The 24,561-nt window shown below is 34.1% G+C and overlaps 1 protein-coding gene across 2 annotated transcripts in view; it reads right to left on the bottom strand.

Moving 5' to 3' along the window:
* LOC127167112 (uncharacterized) overlaps nucleotides 1–24,561 on the bottom strand; it is a 34,311-nt gene that overhangs the window by 7,781 nt on the left and 1,969 nt on the right. The window contains exons 2-17 of one of the 2 annotated variants that reach the window (XM_051112987.1): nucleotides 22,257–22,334; nucleotides 21,178–21,219; nucleotides 20,556–20,588; nucleotides 15,107–15,142; nucleotides 12,113–12,496; nucleotides 11,320–11,703; nucleotides 11,167–11,223; nucleotides 9,027–9,410; nucleotides 8,269–8,652; nucleotides 8,065–8,121; nucleotides 6,232–6,615; nucleotides 3,890–4,273; nucleotides 3,748–3,804; nucleotides 3,333–3,389; nucleotides 2,910–2,966; nucleotides 2,457–2,513 (exon numbers count right to left, since the gene is read on the bottom strand). In XM_051112987.1, coding sequence (XP_050968944.1) covers nucleotides 2,457–2,513; nucleotides 2,910–2,966; nucleotides 3,333–3,389; nucleotides 3,748–3,804; nucleotides 3,890–4,273; nucleotides 6,232–6,615; nucleotides 8,065–8,121; nucleotides 8,269–8,652; nucleotides 9,027–9,410; nucleotides 11,167–11,223; nucleotides 11,320–11,703; nucleotides 12,113–12,496; nucleotides 15,107–15,142; nucleotides 20,556–20,588; nucleotides 21,178–21,196 — 2,734 coding nt within the window. In that variant the 5' untranslated portion in view covers nucleotides 21,197–21,219; nucleotides 22,257–22,334. The remainder of the gene's footprint in view (nucleotides 1–2,456; nucleotides 2,514–2,909; nucleotides 2,967–3,332; nucleotides 3,390–3,747; nucleotides 3,805–3,889; nucleotides 4,274–6,231; nucleotides 6,616–8,064; nucleotides 8,122–8,268; nucleotides 8,653–9,026; nucleotides 9,411–11,166; nucleotides 11,224–11,319; nucleotides 11,704–12,112; nucleotides 12,497–15,106; nucleotides 15,143–20,555; nucleotides 20,589–21,177; nucleotides 21,220–22,256; nucleotides 22,335–24,561) is intronic. The other variant, XM_051113066.1, reaches the window with a different exon arrangement.

Raw genomic sequence — 24,561 nt, 5'->3', positions numbered from 1 at the left:
CGAGATCGTTTTGTCGAGGTAACAACATACTTATGCCACGACTTACGTTGAGGGAACGACATATTTGTGGCCACGAGTTTATTGCATAAACAAACATAATTTCTTTTATTGTTTTATAATATAAATTATTATATTGCACGCAATGTAAACAGCATTCATATTAAGTTTATAATGAATAAACGTTACCAAAGGAGTCTAAATAACATAGGCATACAAGAAAACATTTTTATATATTATTATTTATTAACATATTATTATTAGGCCATTATTATCACCATCATCTTCATCAACATCATTATTATTAGCCTATTATTATATTTTCCCTTCATTTCGATCTTACATAACGTTATTATTATTAATAATAATAATAATAATAATAAGAAGAAGAATATACAAATATTAAATTAAATGTTTCATGTTAGTAAAAATGTTTTAAACAACTCTGATAATCCCAGGTTGCTATGGTCACGAAGGTTTGTTTATGCATGAGAAAAATATGCCGTTCCCTCATCATAATAAGACGTGGCCATGAAAAATGGATGTCGTTCCCTCAACATCCCACGACATCCTTACCTCGACAAAACGATCTCGTGGCCACGACATAATATGACGTTCCCACAAATTAATATCTCGTGGCTGTGTTATATTATCACGGGCTGACGAGTTTATATGTCGTGGCCACGACAAAACTAAGTGCACCGAAGACCTCCCCTCCCCGTCACCGTAGAATACCAGTTTGCTAAACACACTCACGGTCAAAACACGCATCGACTCAGTGATACATGAAACACTGATTACATTACACATAACATTACTTGTTTTATTTTAGATATTAGTACAATAATGCTGTGATGAGCACCACTGTCCTAGTCGTCCATTTCGAAGAGACTGGTTATTGTCCTGAATTACGGCTGGTCCCGCACTGATTGTAAGGCAAAACGTGATTGGTTAGAGCCAGAACATGCAACGATTGGTCAGCCCCACGTGGCCGGTATCTGATTGTCTTAAGTAGAAGGTGGGTGGAGTCCATGCATTTGTGGATCAGTGTGCGTCTTGACGCTTGAAATGTTTCAAAATCCACAAATACACACAGCGATTTACAAATGCACAGAGAGCAATCCACAAATATGCGCTGCGATCCACAAATGCACAGTACGCGATTCACATATAAATGCCGGGCAAAGTTGTGTTTGTAAAATAAAAAAAAAATATTTGTGAGTATGTTTTTTATTTGCAATTCTATTTTTTTTACTTGTGAATATAATTCATGTTTGTGGAACTCTAAGATTTATTTGTGGATTTCATTCTATTTATTTTGTGAATATGCTTTGTTTTTGTCAATCGCTTTACATTTATTGTGGATCATAATGTATTTATTTGGAATTATGCAACGATTCTAACCCCATACAAAATCATGGTGTTTGATGAAAATAACAAGGTATACTGATAGAAAGTCTTTACGCTGGTTGTTGCTAAAGCCATTGATTAATGGGTCTCATTTGAATTTATCTTGTGAGATACCTTAATGGTTTGAACAAAAAATGAAAAATGCACAGATTATAATAATGAAGGATTTGGTGGAAGTGGCCAGAAGAGACTTAAGAAATACTGTTGCACTAACTCATAAACTTGGGCTTGGATCTGAGCGAATAGTTGGAGAGATGTTGGAAAAATGCCGAGGCTCTTTATCTGAAGAAGAATGGATGCTTCTATATAATTATTCAACATTACAATAAAGACCAAATGCTGAGGAAAATTTTCCAAGAATGATGATTTGTCTGGATTTATCAGATACAGATATTAACTGTCCCTTAACAGTGTCAAAAATGTGAAGGACATAAATATTATGTTTAGTGGTGGAAAATGTTTTTATAAAATGTGTGTAAAGGTTTTGAACAAGGAACAGCTGGTACGTAGGTCTGATACTCCATGGCGAAGTCATTTATGTAATGTTTCTAATTTTAAACCCATGTGGGGTATATTATACAAGCCACCATTGACAAAGTTTGGATTTTGCAGGGCATTGTTGCAGTTAATGTCTTTATTTCTATTTTATATCCCCAGGTAAAAGATAGTTGTATTTTTTGAATTTTGTCTTTTCTGTTGAATTTTATTATAGGTCAATCAAAGATTTGGAACTGAATGTAATATAGTCACTGTTTTTAAAGGATTTGAAAAAACAAACAAACAAGAATTATACATGATTTTTCTTTTTATTCTTGTATGAAAAATCTAATGGGCTTTGAAATGATTTGGACTTATGGAGAAGTACTTTGTAAAAGAAAAAAAAAAAAAAAAAAAAAAAAAAAAATCTAAAATTTTTGGTGATAATATAAGATGAAATAATATGTGAAAGTTTTTAAATAGATATAATTAACGTATAAAGAAACTTTGCACTAATCCACAAACATTCAGTCAAAACACAAATCAACAGAGGAAACATCAGATTGCATTACCAGCTGAGGTTGTCTTTGGTGTGACTGTTGTAACAGTGCTGCTGATGTTATTAACAACTAAACAAACAAACAAACAAACAAAAAAAACAATCTGACATGAGTGCATCCACGTCACATGTTAATAATAAACATCCTTAGATTGTAGAAATTTGAAAGAAAGAAAGAAAGACAGAAACAAACAAACAAAAGAAAGAAAGAAAGAAAGAAAGACAGAAAGAAAGAAAGAAAGAAAGAAAGAAACAAAGAAACAAACAAAGAGACAAACAAAGAAACAAACAAACAAAAGAAAGAAAGAAAATCTAAAGGTTGCTAATATCATGTCTCCTTACAATCAGAATCTCTAAACAATACTATCATACTCATGCATCGCCCACAAAAATCAAAATGTCTGCACTGATCCACAAACATTCAGTCAAAACACAAATCAACAGAGGAAACATCAGATTGCATTACCAGCTGAGGTTGTCTTTGGTGTGACTGTTGTAACAGTGCTGCTGATGTTATTAACAACTAAAAAAAAATAAATAAAAAAATACCTGACATGAGTGCATCCACGTCACATGTTAATAATAAACATCCTTAGATTGTAGAAATTTGAAAGAAAGAAAGAAAGAAAGACAGAAAGAAAAAAGAAAGAAAGAAAGAAAGAAAGAAAGAAAGAAAGAAAGAAAGAAAGAAAAACAAACAAACAAACAAAAGAAAGAAAGAAAGAAAATCTAAAGGTTACTAATATCACTCAGTCTCCTTACAATCAGAATCTCTGAACAATCATACTATCATACTCATGCATCACCCACAAAAATCAAAATGTCTGCACTGATCCACAAACATTCAGTCAAAACACAAATCAACAGAGGAAACATCAGATTGCATTACCAGCTGAGGTTGTCTTTGGTGTGACTGTTGTAACAGTGCTGCTGATGTTATTAACAACTAAAAAAAAATAAATAAAAAAATACCTGACATGAGTGCATCCACGTCACATGTTAATAATAAACATCCTTAGATTGTAGAAATTTGAAAGAAAGAAAGAAAGAAAGACAGAAAGAAAAAAGAAAGAAAGAAAGAAAGAAAGAAAGAAAGAAAGAAAGAAAAACAAACAAACAAACAAAAGAAAGAAAGAAAGAAAATCTAAAGGTTACTAATATCACTCAGTCTCCTTACAATCAGAATCTCTGAACAATCATACTATCATACTCATGCATCACCCACAAAAATCAAAATGTCTGCACTGATCCACAAACATTCAGTCAAAACACAAATCAACAGAGGAGACATCAGACTACATTACCAGCTGAGGTTGTCTCTGGCGCGACTGTTGTAATAGTGCTGCTGATGTTATTAACAACTAAACAAACAAAAAAAAAAATGTATGAACAGTAATAAATCAGCAATCACACAAATATACAAATGGCTCATGTGAATATAATTACCTGCACAATATGCTGAATAGCAGACAGTTGGTCTAACCAGCTCATAGACATAATATTTGCCTGGACAGGCTTTGACTTTAATGGGGTAAGACCCAAAAAAGCAGCAGTAATTGATCCAGTGACCACAGACATCTCGAGTGACGACTCCATCCTGTACTGTTGGGTGTCCACCACGAATCCACAGTGGGACATGAGTACCACAGCTGTACTTTGCAACACACGTGTCTGGGATCTGAGCGCTTATGTTGTTAATGAAGAGACGATACCAGCCGCTTGAGGTGAGATCACGGTCACACTTGTAGGAGTTTGATAGCTGACTGCTGTTAGCTCTCCATGGATCGTCCAGCACAGTGTAGTTGTAGCAGGGGTCAACAGAGGGAAGCACTGCAAACAAACAAGCAAGTAAATTAATTAATTAATTAATTAAGTTGTAAAAATTCCATAAAGACCGTAATTTTGAAATATGTCTGTTAACTAGAAAATTATTGTTGAATTAAAGGCATGCATAATCAGAATTAAAAAAACAAAAAACAAACAAAGAATATTTCTGTATATAAAAATGAAACTTGTGGATCTGAAACTCTTAGGCTTAGGGTTTGGCAGTAAGTTTTGTAAGCTCATTTTTAGTCCATCTCCTATCCTGAAAAGTCTGTCTTGCAAATATTGACTGAAAAATGAGCTCCTAAAACTTACTGTCAGATTCTAGAGGATAAATTCTTCAAACAGTGCAAGAGGATGTGGTGCTGGACCTTCAAGAGTCACTCTCAATTTATCTGTCCATAAAGCTTATTAAAATTAGTCTTCATTTTCATAACACTTCAGCATCTTATTCTTATTAACTGATGGTCTTTTTTTTTTTTTTTTTTTTTTTTTTTTTTTTACGCGAGTAAAGTCTCTGAGAACCTGAGACGTTTGCAGGTGGGTTGTAGTTCTGGAAAATGGTGGCGCTGGAGACTAAATGGTTCCTGATGGTTTCACACCTAATTCTTCACATTTATTCTGAATTCTTTTGCTGTTTTTTTTTTTTTTTTTTTTTTTTTTTTTTACAGTTTCTGACCCTGCTGACTCAATGACCATTTTGCTGTCCAATGGTCATATCTTAATTTTGCAGTTTTGAATATTTCTGTTGAGGATTTAATAATATTTAACTTTTCAGTCTGAGTTAAATCTCTAATTTTTCTTCCTTTTTTTTGTTTTTTTTTTTTGGCTCATTTTATCTGTAAAATATTAGTTATTAAGACTGATGTGGTCTAGAATTGATACAATGGTGCTTGGCAAAAAGTATGATTTATATATGAGGAGCTCTTTTCCAAAACGCTATAAATCCATTTTGATTAATTTGAGTAAAAATGTGTTTTCTTTACCAAGAAAGTGGCAAGATGAAAACCACTATTTTCTGTTTTAAACTTTCACATAGCATCTGTAGGTTATAATAACAAAAAATTAAAATCTAGATTTTGATTTTTCAAAGATATATTATAAAAACTGATTATTTTTTCCCAAAATGCAATAAATCCATTAGGGGTCTCCGCTTACTTTTCTTTTTAGAGAAAGTATAAGTGATGGAAAGAGATGGCATAGGTGCAATCAAATTCATAAACTCTTGTTGAGATTAATGTTTTAAATATACAATTTTGAACAGAGAAATATTAAATGATTTTAATAACTAAAAAGAAGATAAACATGAAATACTGCCAGTAGGTAGTGGTAAGTCACTGATTTAATTTCTGAATCATATCATTCATTTGATTCCTTCTAACGGCTGATTCATTCAGGAATAAAGCAAGTGACACTTTTTATGAATGGGTAACTGATTCATTGACTTACTAGAAAATTCACGTTCATTCGTAAACAAAACACCGCTGTGTTTGAATGGGGATGCGCAGCGGCTCAGATGTGTCTTTGTTTCAAACTATTTTTTGATGATGAAATAGAGCAAAATCAGGCAATCAATAGTATTATAGTCAGACAATGTAAGTCACTTAATATAAACTTCTTGTTTATTTAACTGTTGTATTAAATCAATATCTCATTTACAAACTCCCTTAAAAATCATTAAAAGCTGTCACTCATCTTCATCGCGATCTCACAAAATTACAATCAACGAAACTCTCTACACTGCTCAATGAATCTGTTATTTACACTCTCTCTACACTTTGTTTATGAAAGAATTCGTCAGATATGTCTGTGATACATTACTCAACGTTGAAAACTAGGATGCGGGGTATTCAAAGCGCCGCCTTTACTGTTTACAATGCGTGAAATGCTGCGCTGTGATTGGCTGAGCGGATGTATGGCATTTTATATATATATATATATAATTGTGTTCAGAATATAATTACCTGCTGCACAATATGCTGAATTGCAGACAGTTGGTCTAACCAGCTCATAGACATAATATTTGCCTGGACAGGCTTTGACTTTAATGGGGTAAGACCCAAAATAGCAGCATAAATTGTTCCAGTGAGCGCAGACATCTCGAGTGACGACTCCATCCTGTACTGTTGGGTGTCCACCACGAATCCACAGTGGGGCAGCAGTGCCACAGCTGTACTGAGCAACACACGTGTCTGGGATCTGAGTGCTCACGTTGTTAATGAAGAGACGATACCAGCCACTCCAGGCGACTGACTGGTCACACTTATCGACTGAAGTATATATATTAGTGGCTCTCCATGGATCGTCCAGCACAGTGTAGTTGTAGCAGGGGTCAACAGGGGTATATGCTGTAATTCAAATATTTATTTTTAGCGGTACATTATACAGTACAAATGAACATTACTAGCAGCTGTTCTCATACAATCTCCTTCAGAAATGAAGACAACATTATTAATCACATGTTGATTTCCACACATTTAAAGGGGTCATATGATGTTGCTGAAAATAACATGATTTTCTGTATTTGGTGTAATGCAATGTGTTTATGCATTTTGAGGTTCAAAAAACACATTATTTTCTACATACTGTGCATTAGTTTTGCTCCTCTCTGTCCCGCCTTTCTGAAATGTGTTGATCTTTACAAAGCTCATTAATCTGAAAAGCGTGGTGTGCTTGGGGCCCATATTTATCAAGCCTCTAAGAATTACTCTCAAGAACACTGCTAAGAATTGACTCAAGTGTAAAAAAAATCTTGGCTCAAAGCTGTGCTTAAAAGTTAGTTATCAAGCATCTCAGTCGTAATTTAAGCAAAGTGTAGAACTAAATCTTAAGTGTCAGTCTTAGAGATGATTCACGACACTTTGCTGTGCCGCAAATGGGATTTTGGATGACGAAATACACGCGGACCAATGACTGAATAGATTTCCTTATTTAAGAATATTCTCAGATAAATTCACAGTGAAAAATTAAAAAATAAATTCCTCATAGGAATATACATTTAACACACGTGCGACAATAAAGAAGTTTCAAGAGAATACCTTATGGCAACGTCATCACAACCTTCAGTTTAGGGTTGTCCCAATAGACGACAGTATTGTGTCTGATAGTCAGCCTGCTGCTGATGCCTTTGACGACAGCAAGACCATTATCATTATTATTATCCATTTAAAATATAGCCTAGGCGCCTATCTTTACTGATGCAGTGCAGAGAGTCGCTTCAGAAACTTTGACCAGCAGGTCAGAGGTGGGATCAAGTTATTCCTTTCAAGTCACAATCAAGTCTCGAGACAAACCCAAGTAAATGAGTTTACTAAGTGACTATTAATGATATACACCTGCTGTTAACAGGCAGCAAGTTTTGATCCACTTCAAATGTTGACTACTATATATACAAAAGAAAAAAAAAAATAATCTAAAGATCACTAATATCACTTAGTCTCCTTACAATCAGAATCTCTGAACAATACTAAAGGAAAGGATGTGACGTGTGGCCAAGTATGGTGACCCATAACCCATCCGTGGTATTGAGAGGTGAGAGAGCGCTGGTTATTCCCTCCCCCCACCTTCAATCCCTGTCGGACCTGGGAGTCGAACCCACTGCGAGTCACTTTGAAAATTTCATCAAAGCTGAATATCCCCTTTCGGGCCCCTAACCACCTTTCGGGCCCCTAACCATTAGGCCACGGCTGCCCCCTTATCATACTCATGCATCGCCCACAAAAATCAAAATGTCTGCACTGATCCACAAACATTCAGTCAAAATACAGATCAACAGAGGAAACATCAGACTACATTACCAGCTGAGGTTGTCTCTGGCGCGACTGTTGTAATAGTGCTGCTGATGTTATTAACAACTGAAAAAAAAAAAGACTTATAAATAGTAATGAATCAGCAATAACAGTGCTGCTGATGTTATTAACAACTAAAAAAAAAAAAAAAAAAAAAAAAAAAAAAAACACAAATCACACAAATATACAAATGGCTCATGTGAATATAATTACCTGCACAATATGCTGAATTGCAGACAGTTGGTCTAACCAGCTCATAGACATAATATTTGCCTGGACAGGCTTTGACTTTAATGGGGTAAGACCCAAAAAAGCAGCAGTAATTGATCCAGTGACCGCAGACATCTCGAGTGACGACTCCATCCTGTACTGTTGGGTGTCCACCACGAATCCACAGTGGGACATGAGTACCACAGCTGTACTTTGCAACACACGTGTCTGGGATCTGAGCGCTTATGTTGTTAACAAAGAGACGATACCAGCCGCTTGAGGTGAGATCACGGTCACACTTGTAGGAGTTTGATAGCTGACTGCTGTTAGCTCTCCATGGATTGTCCAGCACAGTGTAGTTGTAGCAGGGGTCAACAGAAGGAAACACTGCAAACAAACAAACAAATATATATATATATATATATATATTTTAAACTTTAATTTTTAAAAATCCCATTAAAACTGTAATTTTGAAATATGTCTGTTGAATAGAAAAGTATTGTTGAATTAAAAGCATGGATAATCTGAATTAAAAAAAAAAAAAAAATGAAGTGCAAAACCATGAAGTGCAAAAAAAAAGAAAGTTTTCAGTCTGAGTTATATCAGTTTTTGTTTTTTGTTTTTGTTTTTTGGCTCATTTTATCTGTAAAATATACTTTATTAAGATTGATTTGGTTTGGAATTGGTAAAATTGGTGCTTGGAAAAAAGTATGATATATATAAGTATGATATATAAAAATCTAAATGAAAAATATAATTACCTGCTGCACAATATGCTGAATTGCAGACAGATGGACTAACCAGCTCATAGACATAATATTTGCCTGGACAGGCTTTGACTTTAATGGGGTAAGACCCAAAAAAGCAGCATAAATTGTTCCAGTGAGCGCAGACATCTCGACTGACGACTCCATCCTGTACTGTTGGGTGTCCACCACGAATCCACAGTGGGGCAGCAGTGCCACAGCTGTACTGAGCAACACACGTGTCTGGGATCTGAGTGCTCACGTTGTTAATGAAGAGACGATACCAGCCGCTCCAGGCGAATGACTGGTCACACTTATCGACTGAAGTATATATATTAGTGGCTCTCCATGGATCGTCCAGCACAGTGTAGTTGTAGCAGGGGTCAACAGGGGTATATGCTGTAATTCAAATATTTATTTTTAGCGGTACATTATACAGTACAAATGAACATTACTAGCAGCTGTTCTCATACAATCTCCTTCAGAAATGAAGACAACATTATTAATCACATGTTGATTTCCACACATTTAAAGGGGTCATATGATGTTGCTAAAAATAATATGATTTTCTGTATTTGGTGTAATGCAATGTGTTTACGCAGTTTGAGGTTCAAAAAACACATTATTTTCTACATACTGTGCACTATTTTTGCTCCTCTCTGTCCCGCCTTTCTGAAATGTGTCGGTTTTTACATAGTTTTAATTTAAACAAATCAATTAAACTTAATGTGACTCAAATGCATCAGTCTTACGTGAATGAAACAGGTAAAGTTTATGTAATAGTTCCCAGTGTTAAACAAACCCTGCTCAGTGTTCATGTGTTTCCACACTACAGAGTGTTCAAGTAGCATTGACACAGTGTTGGAGTTAAGGAGATCATTATGTCATGATTGACCAATAATGATGAACACCTGCTGTTTACAAGCAGAATCACAGAAGGAAAGAGAAACACAAGAATCACCCACAGCCAAAGATAAAATGAACTTAAATAAATGAGGATATTAAATCTCTGATTAAACAACTCGTCAAACAACATTACAGTATGACTTGATTTCTGTCATATATCCACAAATATTATTTGAGAACATCTAAACAGAGGTTTAGATGTTTTATTTAAAAAAAAAAAAAGTTTCATTTGACCTCACCATCATGGCAATCAGGGTTTACTTTAGTTGGGCTCTTGACCCTTGACTTGTTTGTTTGTTTGTTTGTTTAGTTACTATGATTGTGCTCATAGAGCACATTTGTTGTATCAAAAAGCATATATATATATATGAGAGGGAGTCTTATTAAACATTTTTGGTTCATTATTGTTGAGAGCGTAACCATCATCCAGTGACTTGGTTTGCTGTTCTCATTTAGTGGTTCATCTGTTCGTTTCAACTAAAGTAAACCTTCATTGCCTTAATGGTGAGGTCAATCAAAACTTTTTTTAAGAAAATAAAACATCTAAACTTCTGTTTAGATGTTCTCAAAGAATTTTTGTAGATATATAACAGAAATCAAGTCAAACTGTAATGTTGTTTGATGGGTTGTTTAATCAGAGATTTAATGTCTTAATTTATTTAAGTTAATTTTCTCTTTCCTTCTGTGATTCTGCTTGTAAACAGCAGGTGTTTATCATTATTGGTCAATCATGGCATAATTATCTCCCTAACTCCAACACTGTGTCAATGCTACTTGAACACTCTGTAGTGTGGAAACACATGAACACTGAGCAGGGTTTGTTTAACACTGGGAACTATTACATAAACTTTACCTGTTTCATTCACGTATGATTGATGCATTTGAATCACATTAAGTTTAATTGATTTGTTTAAATTAAAACTATGTAATCTAAATGCATGGAAAATTTGTATGTAATTGAATTACATAAAGTTTAAGTTTAGGCTGAAACATTTTTTTTGAGTTCGGTGCATTGTGATTGGCCAAATACCTCAAACGTGTGAGGGAAACTCATTATAAATGAGGCATTTGTTGCATCCAGTGAGGATGTAATTACTGATCCTAATGACTCATACTGTCTTTTTATGTGTTGCGTTGCATCAAACCATGCAAACATAACACCATGTCTGCATTTATGATCGTAGAAATGACAAACAAGCACTACTGTATACCAAAGGTGTAAAATGGAGGAAACATCAGACTACATTACCAGCTGAGGTTGTCTCTGGTGCGACTGTTGTAATAGTGCTGCTGATGTTATTAACAACTAAAAAAAAAAAAAAAAAAAAAAAAAAAAGACTTGTGAATAGTAATGAATCAGCAATCACACAAATATACAAATGGCTCATGGGAATATAATTACCTGCACAATATGCTGAATAGCAGACAGTTGGTCTAACCAGCTCATAGACATAATATTTGCCTGGACAGGCTTTGACTTTAATGGGGTAAGACCCAAAAAAGCAGCAGTAATTGATCCAGTGACCGCAGACATCTCGAGTGACGACTCCATCCTGTACTGTTGGGTGTCCACCACGAATCCACAGTGGGACATGAGTACCACAGCTGTACTTTGCAACACACGTGTCTGGGATCTGAGCGCTTATGTTGTTAACAAAGAGACGATACCAGCCGCTTGAGGTGAGATCACGGTCACACTTGTAGGAGTTTGATAGCTGACTGCTGTTAGCTCTCCATGGATTGTCCAGCACAGTGTAGTTGTAGCAGGGGTCAACAGAAGGAAACGCTGCAAACAAACAAACAAACAAACAAACAAGCAAACAAATAAATAAATAAACTTTTTTTTTAACTTTATTTTTTAAAAATCCCATTAAAACTAATTTTGAAATATGTCTCTTAAATAGAAAAGTATTGTTGAATTAAAAGAATGGATTATCTGAATTTTTTAAAAAAAAATGCAAAAACTGCAAACCATGAAGTACAAAAAAAAAAAAAAAAAAAAAAAATTGCAGTAGTTTTGAATATTTCTCATGGGGATTTAATAATTTTTAACTTTTCAGTCTGAGTTAAATCTTTTTTTTTTTTTTTTTTTTGTTTGTTTGTTTGTTTTGGCTCATTTTATCTGTAAAATATTCATTATTAAGATAAAAAAAGTATGATATATATATATATAATTGTGTTCAGAATATAATTACCTGCTGCACAATATGCTGAATTGCAGACAGATGGACTAACCAGCTCATAGACATAATATTTGCCTGGACAGGCTTTGACTTTAATGGGGTAAGACCCAAAAAAGCAGCATAAATTGTTCCAGTGAGCGCAGACATCTCGACTGACGACTCCATCCTGTACTGTTGGGTGTCCACCACGAATCCACAGTGGGGCAGCAGTGCCACAGCTGTACTGAGCAACACACGTGTCTGGGATCTGAGTGCTCACGTTGTTAATGAAGAGACGATACCAGCCGCTCCAGGCGACTGACTGGTCACACTTATCGACTGAAGTATATATATTAGTGGCTCTCCATGGATCGTCCAGCACAGTGTAGTTGTAGCAGGGGTCAACAGGGGTATATGCTGTAATTCAAATATTTATTTTTAGCGGTACATTATACAGTACAAATGAACATTACTAGCAGCTGTTCTCATACAATCTCCTTCAGAAATGAAGACAACATTATTAATCACATGTTGATTTCCACAGATTTAAAGGGGTCATGTGATGTTGCTAAAAATAACATGATTTTCTGTATTTGGTGTAATGATAAGAAATGTAATGTAAAGAAAGAAAAAAATCCTCCCCAATATTTTGTTCCAATCACCTGGATTGCTAATTAGCACAGTTTCAAGCAAGTCGCGAAATCCCAAGTCCTTAAAGAGTTAATGAGATAATTAAGTGACTATTAGTGATGAACACCTGCTGTTAACAAGCAGCATCAATTAAAAAAAAAAAAAAAAAAGAGAGAGAAACACAAGAAGCCACAGCCACAAGCCACAGCCTTGAATTAGATAAAGCCTGGAATTAAATAAATAAATAAATGAAACATGAAATATCTCAAGGTCTAATTAAACAACTCCACAGACAGCATCACTAGCTTCACCCATTACTAACCAGACTGACTTTGTTATGTCTGCTGAATTTCTTAGAATTTGCAGAGGTTTTATTGGTCAAGAAAATAAAAGTAAACACACACACACACACACAGTCACCATAATTGTGGTAAAGGTTTGCTTTAGTTTGCCCCATGACCCTTTTGGTAATTCACATTAATTTGCTTCTAAGCAATTGCAATAATGATTTTTTTTATTTATTTTGCATTGTTGAAATTCAAAACTTGAAGTAGCAGATTATCTTACATTTTCTGATTATAATTCACTTGAATGCATATTATGAAACACTGATCTCCATGATGGAGGCATCATATTAACTACTAAAACATCAGCATCTGATCCTCTGTAATTCTCGGTAACAGCAGGTGTTCATCACCAATGCACCATCAACATTTAATTAGTCAATTACCTCATTAAATGTAACTCTTTGAGGACTTGGGATTTGATACTTGGGAGGCTTGCTTGTGATTCGAAAGTCCCACCTCTGTTAATATTCATACTAAAAAGCAAAAGTCATGTTCATATGAAAATGCATTAATAAAGAACTGGATTGTGAGTTTTTCTATGTTTACTTGTATTTGAATTTGAGGAGAAAACTGTGGGCTCATATGTCCTTATCAGAATGATGGACTGATAATGTCTCTATAAACAGAGGTTGGACTTTCAAGTCACAAGCACGTGGTGTTATGAAGCAGAAAGATCAGTGCTCTGCAGTGAGTAGCTGCTAGCTGTTTTCATATGATGAGATAATTATCATGAGCTGACCTTGTTATTTTTTATTTATTTTTATATATGTTTAGGTAACACCATAGTAACAACTCCCCACTGTTGAGAGCAACCCTGTTGATAAGTGTTCATGTGTAAAAGCCTGAGTTGATAAAGATTTTCTATTTGTTCATTTTATTTTATTTTATTTTATTTTATTTTGCTCCAAAGCTTTGTGGTTAAAAAAAAAAAAAAAAAAAAATGTAATTGTTTAGAAGCAGGTTATTTTAAATTAGTCAAGGGGTCAAAAGCACACTACAGCAAACACTGATCTGATGATGGTGGCATAATTTTAGCCACTAAAACATTAACATCTGATCCTCTGTAATTCTCAATAACAGCAGGTGTTCATCACTAATGCACAATCATCATTTAATTAGTCACTTAATTATCTCATTAACCTTAACTCTTTAACTCTTTAACTCCCACCTCTGCTCAATTGATTAACCCTTTAACTGTCACTTCCATTTTTGAACACAGACATAAAAATGCACTGTCCAGACTTAAATCTTTATAATTCATGAATGAAAACATTTTGTAATATGATTTTAATGTGCATTTTCCATGGTAATGCAATGTTTGATTTTAAAATGCCTTTCAAAGGATGAATTTTGAGATTTTAAGTTTGAGCTGATATATAATTTCTTATGATTTCTAAAACGTGATAGGGAAAAAGCAACGAAGAAAGTCTTTTGTGACAAAGGTCAGAACTCATGTTATGATGTAGACCTTTTAAAGTTGTACTCCTGACATCTATTACTTTTCCTACATAATTTGTAACACAAAAATATGGTAAAATATCTATTTAGGAGTCTTAGACCTTTCCAACGATGTATAGTTTGTCATGATTAGATTAGGATTTATTTGTAATATGGTGAAGTAAACTTAGGCGTCCCACAGGGTGGACGGTGACAGTTAAAGGGTTAAAAACTAGGACTCAACACTGGATTCAGATACAACACCGGCAGCGGCTGCAACAGTAAAAGTTACGCCTTCTTTCTTTGCGTATAGTACATTTTGGCAGTGTTATGCAAATCTTCCAACACCGTAACGTACACATGTGTGGGCATGTTTAAATGAGCTATTTTGAGAAGGTATGGCTGAGTATATATATATATATATATATATGTGTGTGTGTGTGTGTGTACGCGTATGTATGTATATGAACAGCTTATAATACTCTGAAGTCAAAGAAAAACATGAAATTCCATCATATAATCCCTTTAAATGCTAATATAGGTTTAAATGTGCAGAAGCTCAACATGCTAGTCTGATCATGAACAACTAAAACACCACAGCAGAATACATTACCAGCTGACTCAGTGACAGTTATACAGGCCAAGACATCTGAAATAAATAAATTAATTAATTAATAAATGAATGAATGAATGAATGAATGAATGAATGAGTGAGTTAACAACATTGCAAAGGGTGCAACATGTGTAATAGCAGACAACTGACCAAATACAAAAATGAAACAGCACTGGCATGTTTTAAGTAAAAGCGTGGGATTTAATATAAATAATCTTGATAGCTTCTGTTTTTAACTACACTGTTAGACCTTACCAGGCATTTTTACAGTACTGGCAACACTGTTGTCAGTTAGTTACTGTAGTTTATATATCTACAAAAGGTTGTACTGATGTTTAAATGTTGATCTTTTCTAAGGCACTATTAATTTTTCCTGACATCTCTCTGGCTGCATTTACACAGCCGGTCTTGATGACAAATTCCGATTTTGTGACTATATCCACTTTTTTGAACGACGTGCTTGCATTTCTTTTACAAGAGACCCGTATCCGATGTGTGCAATTTACACTAAAAATAGCATATATGACATCACAATCCATTTTAATAAACCACTGACTTTATGTTATTGACATGGAATTCATATAGAAATGTTTTAATGCAATCATTACATCTATACATCAAAATAATTATATAGCCTAGTGCAAATCCCAGATTGCAAGAGAGCAGGTGAAAACCATTGAATCAGTGTTAAAAATAGTTGATTTGCCAATGTTAATGGAATTGAAATATCACTTTTGCACCCGCAATTAAAGTAAAAAAAAAAAAAAAAAAGTAACATTTCAACAAACCAGTTAGTTAGGCTCTTGACTCTTGACTTTCATTAAGTTATATTTTTTCAGTGCTGACGATAGTCTTTCAATGTGAATACTTATGCTTATAAAAAGGAGAGAGAGAGAGAGAGAGAGAGAGAGAGAGAAATGTTTTAAAATTAAGTTGAAGTAGATTACTTTTTGTAGTGGGTGTCAAGCTGTAATAAATTTGAAGGATAATATTTAGTAATACTGAATACCATGGGCGTCGGAACCACTGAATGTGGGTGGGACAGGACCCACCCACTTTTGAAGGCCAATGATATCAGACCCACCCACTTTCACCGTCTCTAATTCAGCGAATATGTCTGTGCACTTTTTAGAGCGCCATCAGTCAAATCTATTCCACATGACCAACGCGCTATATATTAAGCTCCATGCTCACGCATATGAACAGGCAGCAGTGGGGAAGTGGACAGAGCGGGAGCTTTGTGTTTTCAGTAGTTATTTGCACCTGCTGCACTCCTGTAACACAGCAAAGTAAACAAAGCATCTGAACATGTCTGCTGGTTAGATACACCTAACCCTACCCGATACTTTATCCAAACTTTTCGATTATTTCCTTCATGTTTATTTTTATTGAAAACAAATGCCTTTCCTATGTTAAATGAGATGTGAAAATGCAGAAGAACGATTTTGGCAATAGGCGGACGCGAACTCGGGTCATTCGTGTCAAAAACACAAGTTGCTTACTTTACCACTTACGCCACTATAAACGTGTTTAAAATAGTCATCTTTTGTAATGCTGTCACGTTAGTGAGCAGAGGTAATGTACATAACCCCTACAGCAAGGCGGTCTATTCCGTTAATTAAAAAGCACCAGACTACAAAAAATGGGAAAGATCTACTCACATTTATTTTGTTTCTGACACCCATGCTGAATACTACAATAAATGTAAATGTTCCATATTACAGACAGACACAGATGAAATTTTACAGAAGGTTTTAGACATCACCATACAAACCTCAAAAATGGTGACAATCATCAAACTAATTCAGATAAACAGATCAACTGCAATGCATGCTGGGAATTATGAATGAGTTTTGTTGATACCCAGCATGCACATTGTGGTATCACACTTTATTCACACACCAAAAAAAAAAAAATATGTAAGCAGTTAATTAAATAACGTCACAATGATTACAGTCTCCATCATCTGATCCCAGTGGATCTTAATTTTCATTGCTTCAACCATGTATTTTAGCACATGATTACAAATGTAAAACTAACATTAATATATGAAGAGTCATGAGCCCAGCTAAAGCAAGTACTCATCACAAAATGGTGGTTTGAAATTTTTTTTTTTTTTTCAACATTAATAGCAGGTTCAAAAGTGATATTAATTCAGTGTCATTAATATTGACAAATCCTCTATTTTTAACAATGATTCAATGTATCCAAGAGTCTCCACAATGGACTGAAGCGCTCGTCTGTGCACAAGCCGCCATCACTGACAATAGCAATAACGATCACTCAGTGATTTCAAATGCAACACATTTCAGCATCAGATCGCCTTTTGTTTAACACAGATGAACTAAATTAATACTCTGCTGCTCAAATAGAGATGTTCCATTTGTTGCAGGTATGTCTGTACCTCAAAATGTTAATAATAATTAAAAAAAAAAAAAAAAACTCACCACCTCATTGTAATTTGTTTGCACATAGTATCCCAGATAGCAATGTAGTGTCTGCCCAGATCTGGCCCATCTGGCACATGTGGAATGATGGCACTTGAATGGACAGCTCTTGTTTGCCAGACCTGGGCTACAAGCAGGCCATAGCAATGCCACATGTCAACCAAGAGCAAACAAATAAACAACACTGGACCTTACCTGAGCCAAAAGTCTTCATATTTTATTTACAGAGTTCTCTAAGCTTGTCCCAAGTTTCAAATGTCAGTTATCTTCAGTTGATTTCATTTAAGGCTGTGGCTTAAGTCAGTTGTAGTTCCTGTTTGTCTCTTTTTTTCTGTTCTCTTCTTTGCTTCAGCGATTTTGCTTAATAACACTGTAAACAATATATGAAGATTTAGTGGCTCAGATAAGGTCCAGTGTAAATTATTTATTTGCTCTTTGCTGACATGTGGCATTGCTATACCCTGCTTGAATCAGGGTATCTTCCGTCCATTTGTTTTTTGAGTTAATATTGAAAGAAGAAACATGAGAAAACGGCTCCTTTCGCAGTTGAACGGATAATTAACGTGTTTATTGTAACTTCATTTAATCTTTTTCTCACGAAACAACCACACTAACGATGGCTCGACACTACCCGTACCGGGGCAGAGCCTGGACAGGGCTTTCTTCTATGTATACATAAATTTATTTACGCTTTGAATTAGTTGGCAGGATTTGATGGCTGTCCTTTTGATGGCAGCCTACCCTGGTCGCCAAATAAGTAAAAAAAAAATTAAGATACAAATAATTAGATTAGTTGTACATTAAATATTTTAAACACTAATACAAAAAGGAAAGAATAGGCATTGACTCTGGTGTAAGCCTAACGTTCACACAAGAACTGTCATTCTGACTATTTGACAACCCGAGCAAGTCGTTGTGCGCTCTCTCCGCGCTGTCATTGTGCACATAAACACTATTAACATTTACTTCACCTCACTTCGCTTCAAATCCTTAAATGAATGGTATTCAGAAAACAAACAAGAATAAAAAAATATAAGTAATCATGTAAAATAAAAATAATGCTAGCCTATTTAAAAGTAGTGCCGTTATAAACAACATTTATTTTAAACGCAGAAAGGCATTTATTTAATTCCAAAGTTTTCATAGCCTCTTTGCGATTTACCTGCTAAAATATTTTTGTAAAGAAGGCTTCTTTAATCGGGTCCCAATATGCAAGCAAAATAACAGTCAGCAACTATACAAATTGCATTTTGCCTATAGGCTATTGTACAACAGACACATTTAATTAAGCGTAATAACTTCTTATATGTTTGGTTGACGGTGCTTTACTTTAATAATGAACAGTGCATTGGTACGTTGTGTGAGCGCGCGAGACGCCAGCACCATCATTGGAATTTCTTTCCTCAGCAGTGGAAACAACTCACTCTGTCATTTACAGTCATACAGATAAGAGCAGGACATCATTCGAAAGTTACTTTGGAATAAATCACAGTATGTTTCATGATAAAAAAAAACGTGGCACTTTGAGAATAGCACACAGAAGAAAGCCCTGTCTAGGCTCTGCCCCGGTACGGGTAGTGTCGAGCCATTCGTCAGTGTGGTTGTTTCGTGAGCAAAAAAGATTAAATGTATTTGCAATAAACGTGTTAATTATCCGTTCAACTGCAGCAGCTGGAGGATTATTATTCTGCGCGAAACTGCGGAAGAACTGAGGGGGGCACGGTTTGATCTTTGGCTGACCAATCAGTAGAAAGGGGCGCTTCGTTTCGCCCACTTGTAGAAATCGAGTATTTAAGCTGTTTATTCATTTTTCCACCCCTGAACAAAAAACGAAAAATCAAGCTGAATTCTTGTTTTTCATTATTCTGGAAAGAATGAAAAAACGAAAAAGGAGCCGTTTTCTCATGTTTCTTCTTTCAACATTAAATCAAAAAACGAATGGACGGAAGATACCCTGATTCTGCTTGCGGTCCAGATGTGGCAAACAGGAGCAGTCCATTCAAACAGAAGTGGAGCTTTCAAATCACAGGCATGTCTCAAAATCAAAGTCCTCAAAGAATTAAATGTAGTGAGATAATTGACTAGATAATTGATTAAATGATGATTGTGCATTAGTGATGAACAACTGCTGTTATTTAAAATTACAGAGATTCAAGCTTTTCTTGTTCACAGTAACACAAAAACATTTATGAAATAACTTTGCATTTGTTTAAAAACAAATACTTTGAATTAGTAAAAGGGTCAAGAGACTGATCTCCATGATGGCGACCTTATTTTAATCAATAAAACATAAAAATCTGATCCTGTGTAATTCTCAATAACATCAGGTGTTCATCACTAATGCACAATTGTCATTTAATTAGTCACTTAATTATCTTATTAACCTTAACTCTTTCACTCTTTAGAAAAGTCCCACCTCTGCTCAACTGATTAAAAGCTAGGACTCGACACTGGACGCAGACACAACACTGCTACCCACCTCTGATAAGGTAAGGTTATGAAGAAGAAGAAGAGGATGAAGAAGACGAAGATGACGACGAAGACCTTCGCAAAGAAATTGTGGGGTTTGGGTCCAGTCAAACAAATAACAATGATCAAACACATTCAGGGCTGAAAAAGAACCCACTAAAAGGGAAGAAAATCTGAATGATTTCGGTAGGGTTCAGTTGACTGAAGATTCAAGAACAGTGAAGAATTAAAAGGAAATAACAGTTCAAAACATAACAAATAGGGCTAATAGAGTCCAGCAGCTGTCACTGAATGAATTTGCTGCTGTCTGTTTACTAATGGAGCAAGATGGGAAATAGATGGCAAGAACAAAATGTCAGTTAGTTTACTGTAAGTCAAACATGCAAATTAAGTAGCATAATTTACATGCAGGTTTACTTCTTCCAAGCAGGATCAATATACAAATGTTTGTGAGACTGATCAAGACACATAAATCAGTATATTCATTTTTAACAAAAAACAACAAACAACAAGCAAAACTAGTTTATACTTACACAGCATAACAGGGATTGGTGCTCTTATAAAACCTGTCATTAAATATGAAACATCCATAAAATTATTCATTAAAAAAAAAAAAAAAAAAAAAAAAAAAAAAAAAATTGCATTGAACTAGGATCCTTTAAAAGCGTATCTGAACCAAACTTTACATGCTGGTCAATCAATCAATACCCATATAGCAAGAAAACAGGTGAAAACCATTGAATCAGTGTTAACTGCATTAAATTAATATCACACTTGCACCTGCAATTAACATTAAAAAAAAATAAACAAATAAATAAATAAATAAATAAAAAGTAAAAATAAATTTCAATAAACCACCATTATTTTGATCTGTGATTGCTTTAGTTGGGCTTTTGATTATTATTAAAATAACTTTCTTTCAGTGCTTGCAATAGTGATCCATATAAACACATATGCTTTAAATAAAAAAGAGATATTTAAAAAATTAAAGTACATATTGTAGCATCACACCTTACACCTTAAGCAAATACTGATCACAACAATGGCGGTTTTGTTGAAATTTCAACCTTTCTTCAACATTAATAGCAACATTTATTAATTAACATTGATTCAATGGTTGCTTGCTGCTATCAGGGTACATACATACATACTCACCTGTCTGAAAAGAAGCCATTGTCAGTTTTGGCAGTCTGGTGTCTGGTGTAAGGGGAGACATTAGTTTGTTTCTTTTCTCAAGCATAGGCACACAGTATTGATATCCAAGTTGAAACTTCTTCAAACTGATCACTTTAGCAAAGTTTGTACTATTTTCTGCTTATATTGATAAATAAAACAACTATTTCTTGTTCAATAAATATACTGTCATTAAAATATGTTAATATTTAATTTATTTGTATAGCACTTTCATACATAAAATGCAACTCAAAGTGCTTCACAAGCATAAAACAAATAATAAAAAAACAAACAAACAAACAAAAAAAGCATCATGCAAATGATTCAACAAGTATAAGCAAAACATACCAATAAGAATCATAATATATATATATATATATATATATATATATATATATATATACCTCCCAAATACTATATTCATTTAAAAATTGATTAAGCTGTTGCAGTACAACTTTTTCTAAAATCTTACTCAAAAATGAAACTTTTTTTAATGATAATTTATTATATGATATGATTAATAGCATGTTTTTACATATGATGGTTTCATTCTAAACATGGTCATTATTTCTAAGAAGGACACCCAACATAATATATGATATTTACTATCTAAATAACAGTGTCATGTCAACTATTGGAAAAGTCAGCCTTCTAATAATTATCATGTTAATTATTGTGCCGTTTAACCCCAACAGTGAGAAGGGTATAACTGCAGCCTCTCCAAATGGGAGTGGAAACTCCAAAATAGGGTGTGGCTTCTTCCCTGGGATTTGACTTGACACTTGCTTGTGACCTGAAAGGAACGACTTGGTCCTATCTCTGCTAATTAGTTAAATCAGCTGGGTGAGTTCATGACTTGAATAAACATATGGCAGGACTTTTACTTTCTGACCCCTGGAATTTCCATCTATAGAAAATAAACACTGGGAGTATTAATTTAATGCTGGGGGTTTTACTGTGTATTCTTTTAGCCAAAGCTAAGCCAACTGTCATATTTAATTGTCAGCCATTACTCAAAATACACAACGCATTTCTAAAATAAACAGATTAAAAATACTTACGTTTAAAAGCAATGAACACCACTATGGAATCGAATTGGTTCAGTATTTATTCAGCAAACCGGATCAGGAACTAATTTTCTGAAATAAATTAAGAGACCAAACCAGTAACATAGTAGTACCACACACTCAAAAAAGTCAACTAGCCACTTACTTGATTCAAATATGTCTGATTAACGAGAATAAAACAAATTTACTTATGTTAAGTGATTCATTCTTGTTATTTGAAACTAAATTAAGAAATAATCAAATTAATTAGATAAGAACTTGCTGATTCAATGAGACTGAGGCACTTCAGATCAACAACTCTCTCTGGTGAGTCACTGCACATGCTCAGAACTGGGGCGGAAACACACGGGTACACACTCAAAAAAATATTTCAGCCTAAACTTAAACTTTATGTAATTCAATTACATACAAAATTTCCATGCATTTAGATTACATAGTTTTAATTTAAACAAATCAATTAAACTTAATGTGATTCAAATGCATCAGTCTTACATGAATGAAACATGTAAAGTTGATGTAATATTTCCCAGTGTTAAACAAACCCTGCTCAGTGTTCATGTGTTTCCACACTACAGAGTGTTCAAGTAGCATTGATACAGTGTTGGAGTTAAGGAGATAATTATTTGATTTCAGTCATATATCCACAAATATTATTTGAGAACATCTAAACAGAGGTTTTTTTATTTAAAAAAAAAAAAAAAAGTTATTTGACCTCACCATCATTGCGATCAGGGTTTACTTTAGTTATACTCTTGACCTTTCATTTTTTGTTTTTTGGCTGCTGTAATTATGTGTATGAAGCACATCTATAACAGCAAATAAAAACAAGCCAAAAAAAAAAAGTCTGATTAGGTTTTTTTGGTCAATTTTTTTTTTTTTTTTATTATTGGTTGTGTAATCATTATTATCCAGTGGCCTGATGCACTGATCTCATGCAGTGGTTAGTTTAATGTTTGCAACAGGCATATGAACTATTATGGATGTTTATCTTATACACTAAACTTTGAAATCTACAGCAGTGCTCTGACACACACAGACATCAAGAATCAGCATTTGAATCTCAACAATGGTGGCAGCTGTTGAATGTCACCATTGTTGAGATTCATATGCTGATTCTTGATGTCTGTGTGTGTCAAATTGATGCCATAGATTTCAAGGTTTAGTGTATAAGATAAACATCCATAATAGTTCATACACCTGTTGTAAACATTATGAAAATAGACTAACCACTGCATGTTAATGCAAAACACCTAATCAGACTTCTTTTTGGCTTTTCACTTTGCTGTAATAGATGTGCTTCATACACATAATTACAACAGCCAAAAAATATCAAAAGTCAAGAGTCCAACTAAAGTAAACCCTGATCGCCATGATGGTGAGGTCAATCGAAATTTTAAAATAAAGAAATAAATAAAATAAATAAATTTCTCAAATAATATTTGTGGATATATGACAGAAATCAAGTCAAACTGTAATGTTGTTTGTGGAGTTGTTTAATCAGAGATTTAATGTCTTCATTTATTTAAGTTCATTTTATCTTCGGCTGTGTCTGATTCTTGTGTTTCTCTTTCCTTCTGTGATTCTGCTTGTAAACAGCAGGTGTTCATCATTATTGGTCAATCATGACATAATGATCTCCTTAACTCCAACACTGTGTCAATGCTACTTGAACACTCTGTAGTGTGGCTGAAATGTACCCGTGCGTTTCCACCCCAGTTCTGAGCATGTGCAGTGACTCACCAGAGATAGTCGTTGATCTGAAGTGCCTCAGTCTCATTGAATCAAGTTCTTATCTAATTCATTTGATTATTTCTTAATTTAGTTTCAAATAACAAGAATTAATCACTTAACATAAGTAAATTTGTTTTATTCTTGTTAATCAGACATATTTGAATCAAGTAAGTGACTAGTTGACTTTTTTGAGTGCAGAGTGTACCCATATGGCAAACAATATATTTTTTTGTGGCCAAAATATATTTGAAATATATGCTAAATATATGTTGCACACAGTGAAGCTCACTAAAATATATTTTTGAAATAGTAAACATATTTCACATCAACCATCGTATACTAAAATATATTTCTAAATGTATTTCTGTGGCAAGAAAATGCATTTTTTTGGACTGAAATATACAGAGGTCAAAATATATTTATTATTATTTTTTTATATATATATTTATATGTGGCCAAAAATATATGGGTAGAAATATATTTACATAAATATATTTTAGCAAATATATTTTTGGCCATTTTTTTTGTATATTTTCAAAATATATTCTAAATGTAGAAATATATTTTT

Source organism: Labeo rohita, chromosome 1, assembly GCF_022985175.1.
Source record: "Labeo rohita strain BAU-BD-2019 chromosome 1, IGBB_LRoh.1.0, whole genome shotgun sequence".
Classification (NCBI taxonomy): Eukaryota; Metazoa; Chordata; class Actinopteri; order Cypriniformes; family Cyprinidae; genus Labeo; species Labeo rohita.
Note: the sequence above shows the minus strand (reverse complement) of the source record. Positions and strands in the feature narration are given on the sequence as shown.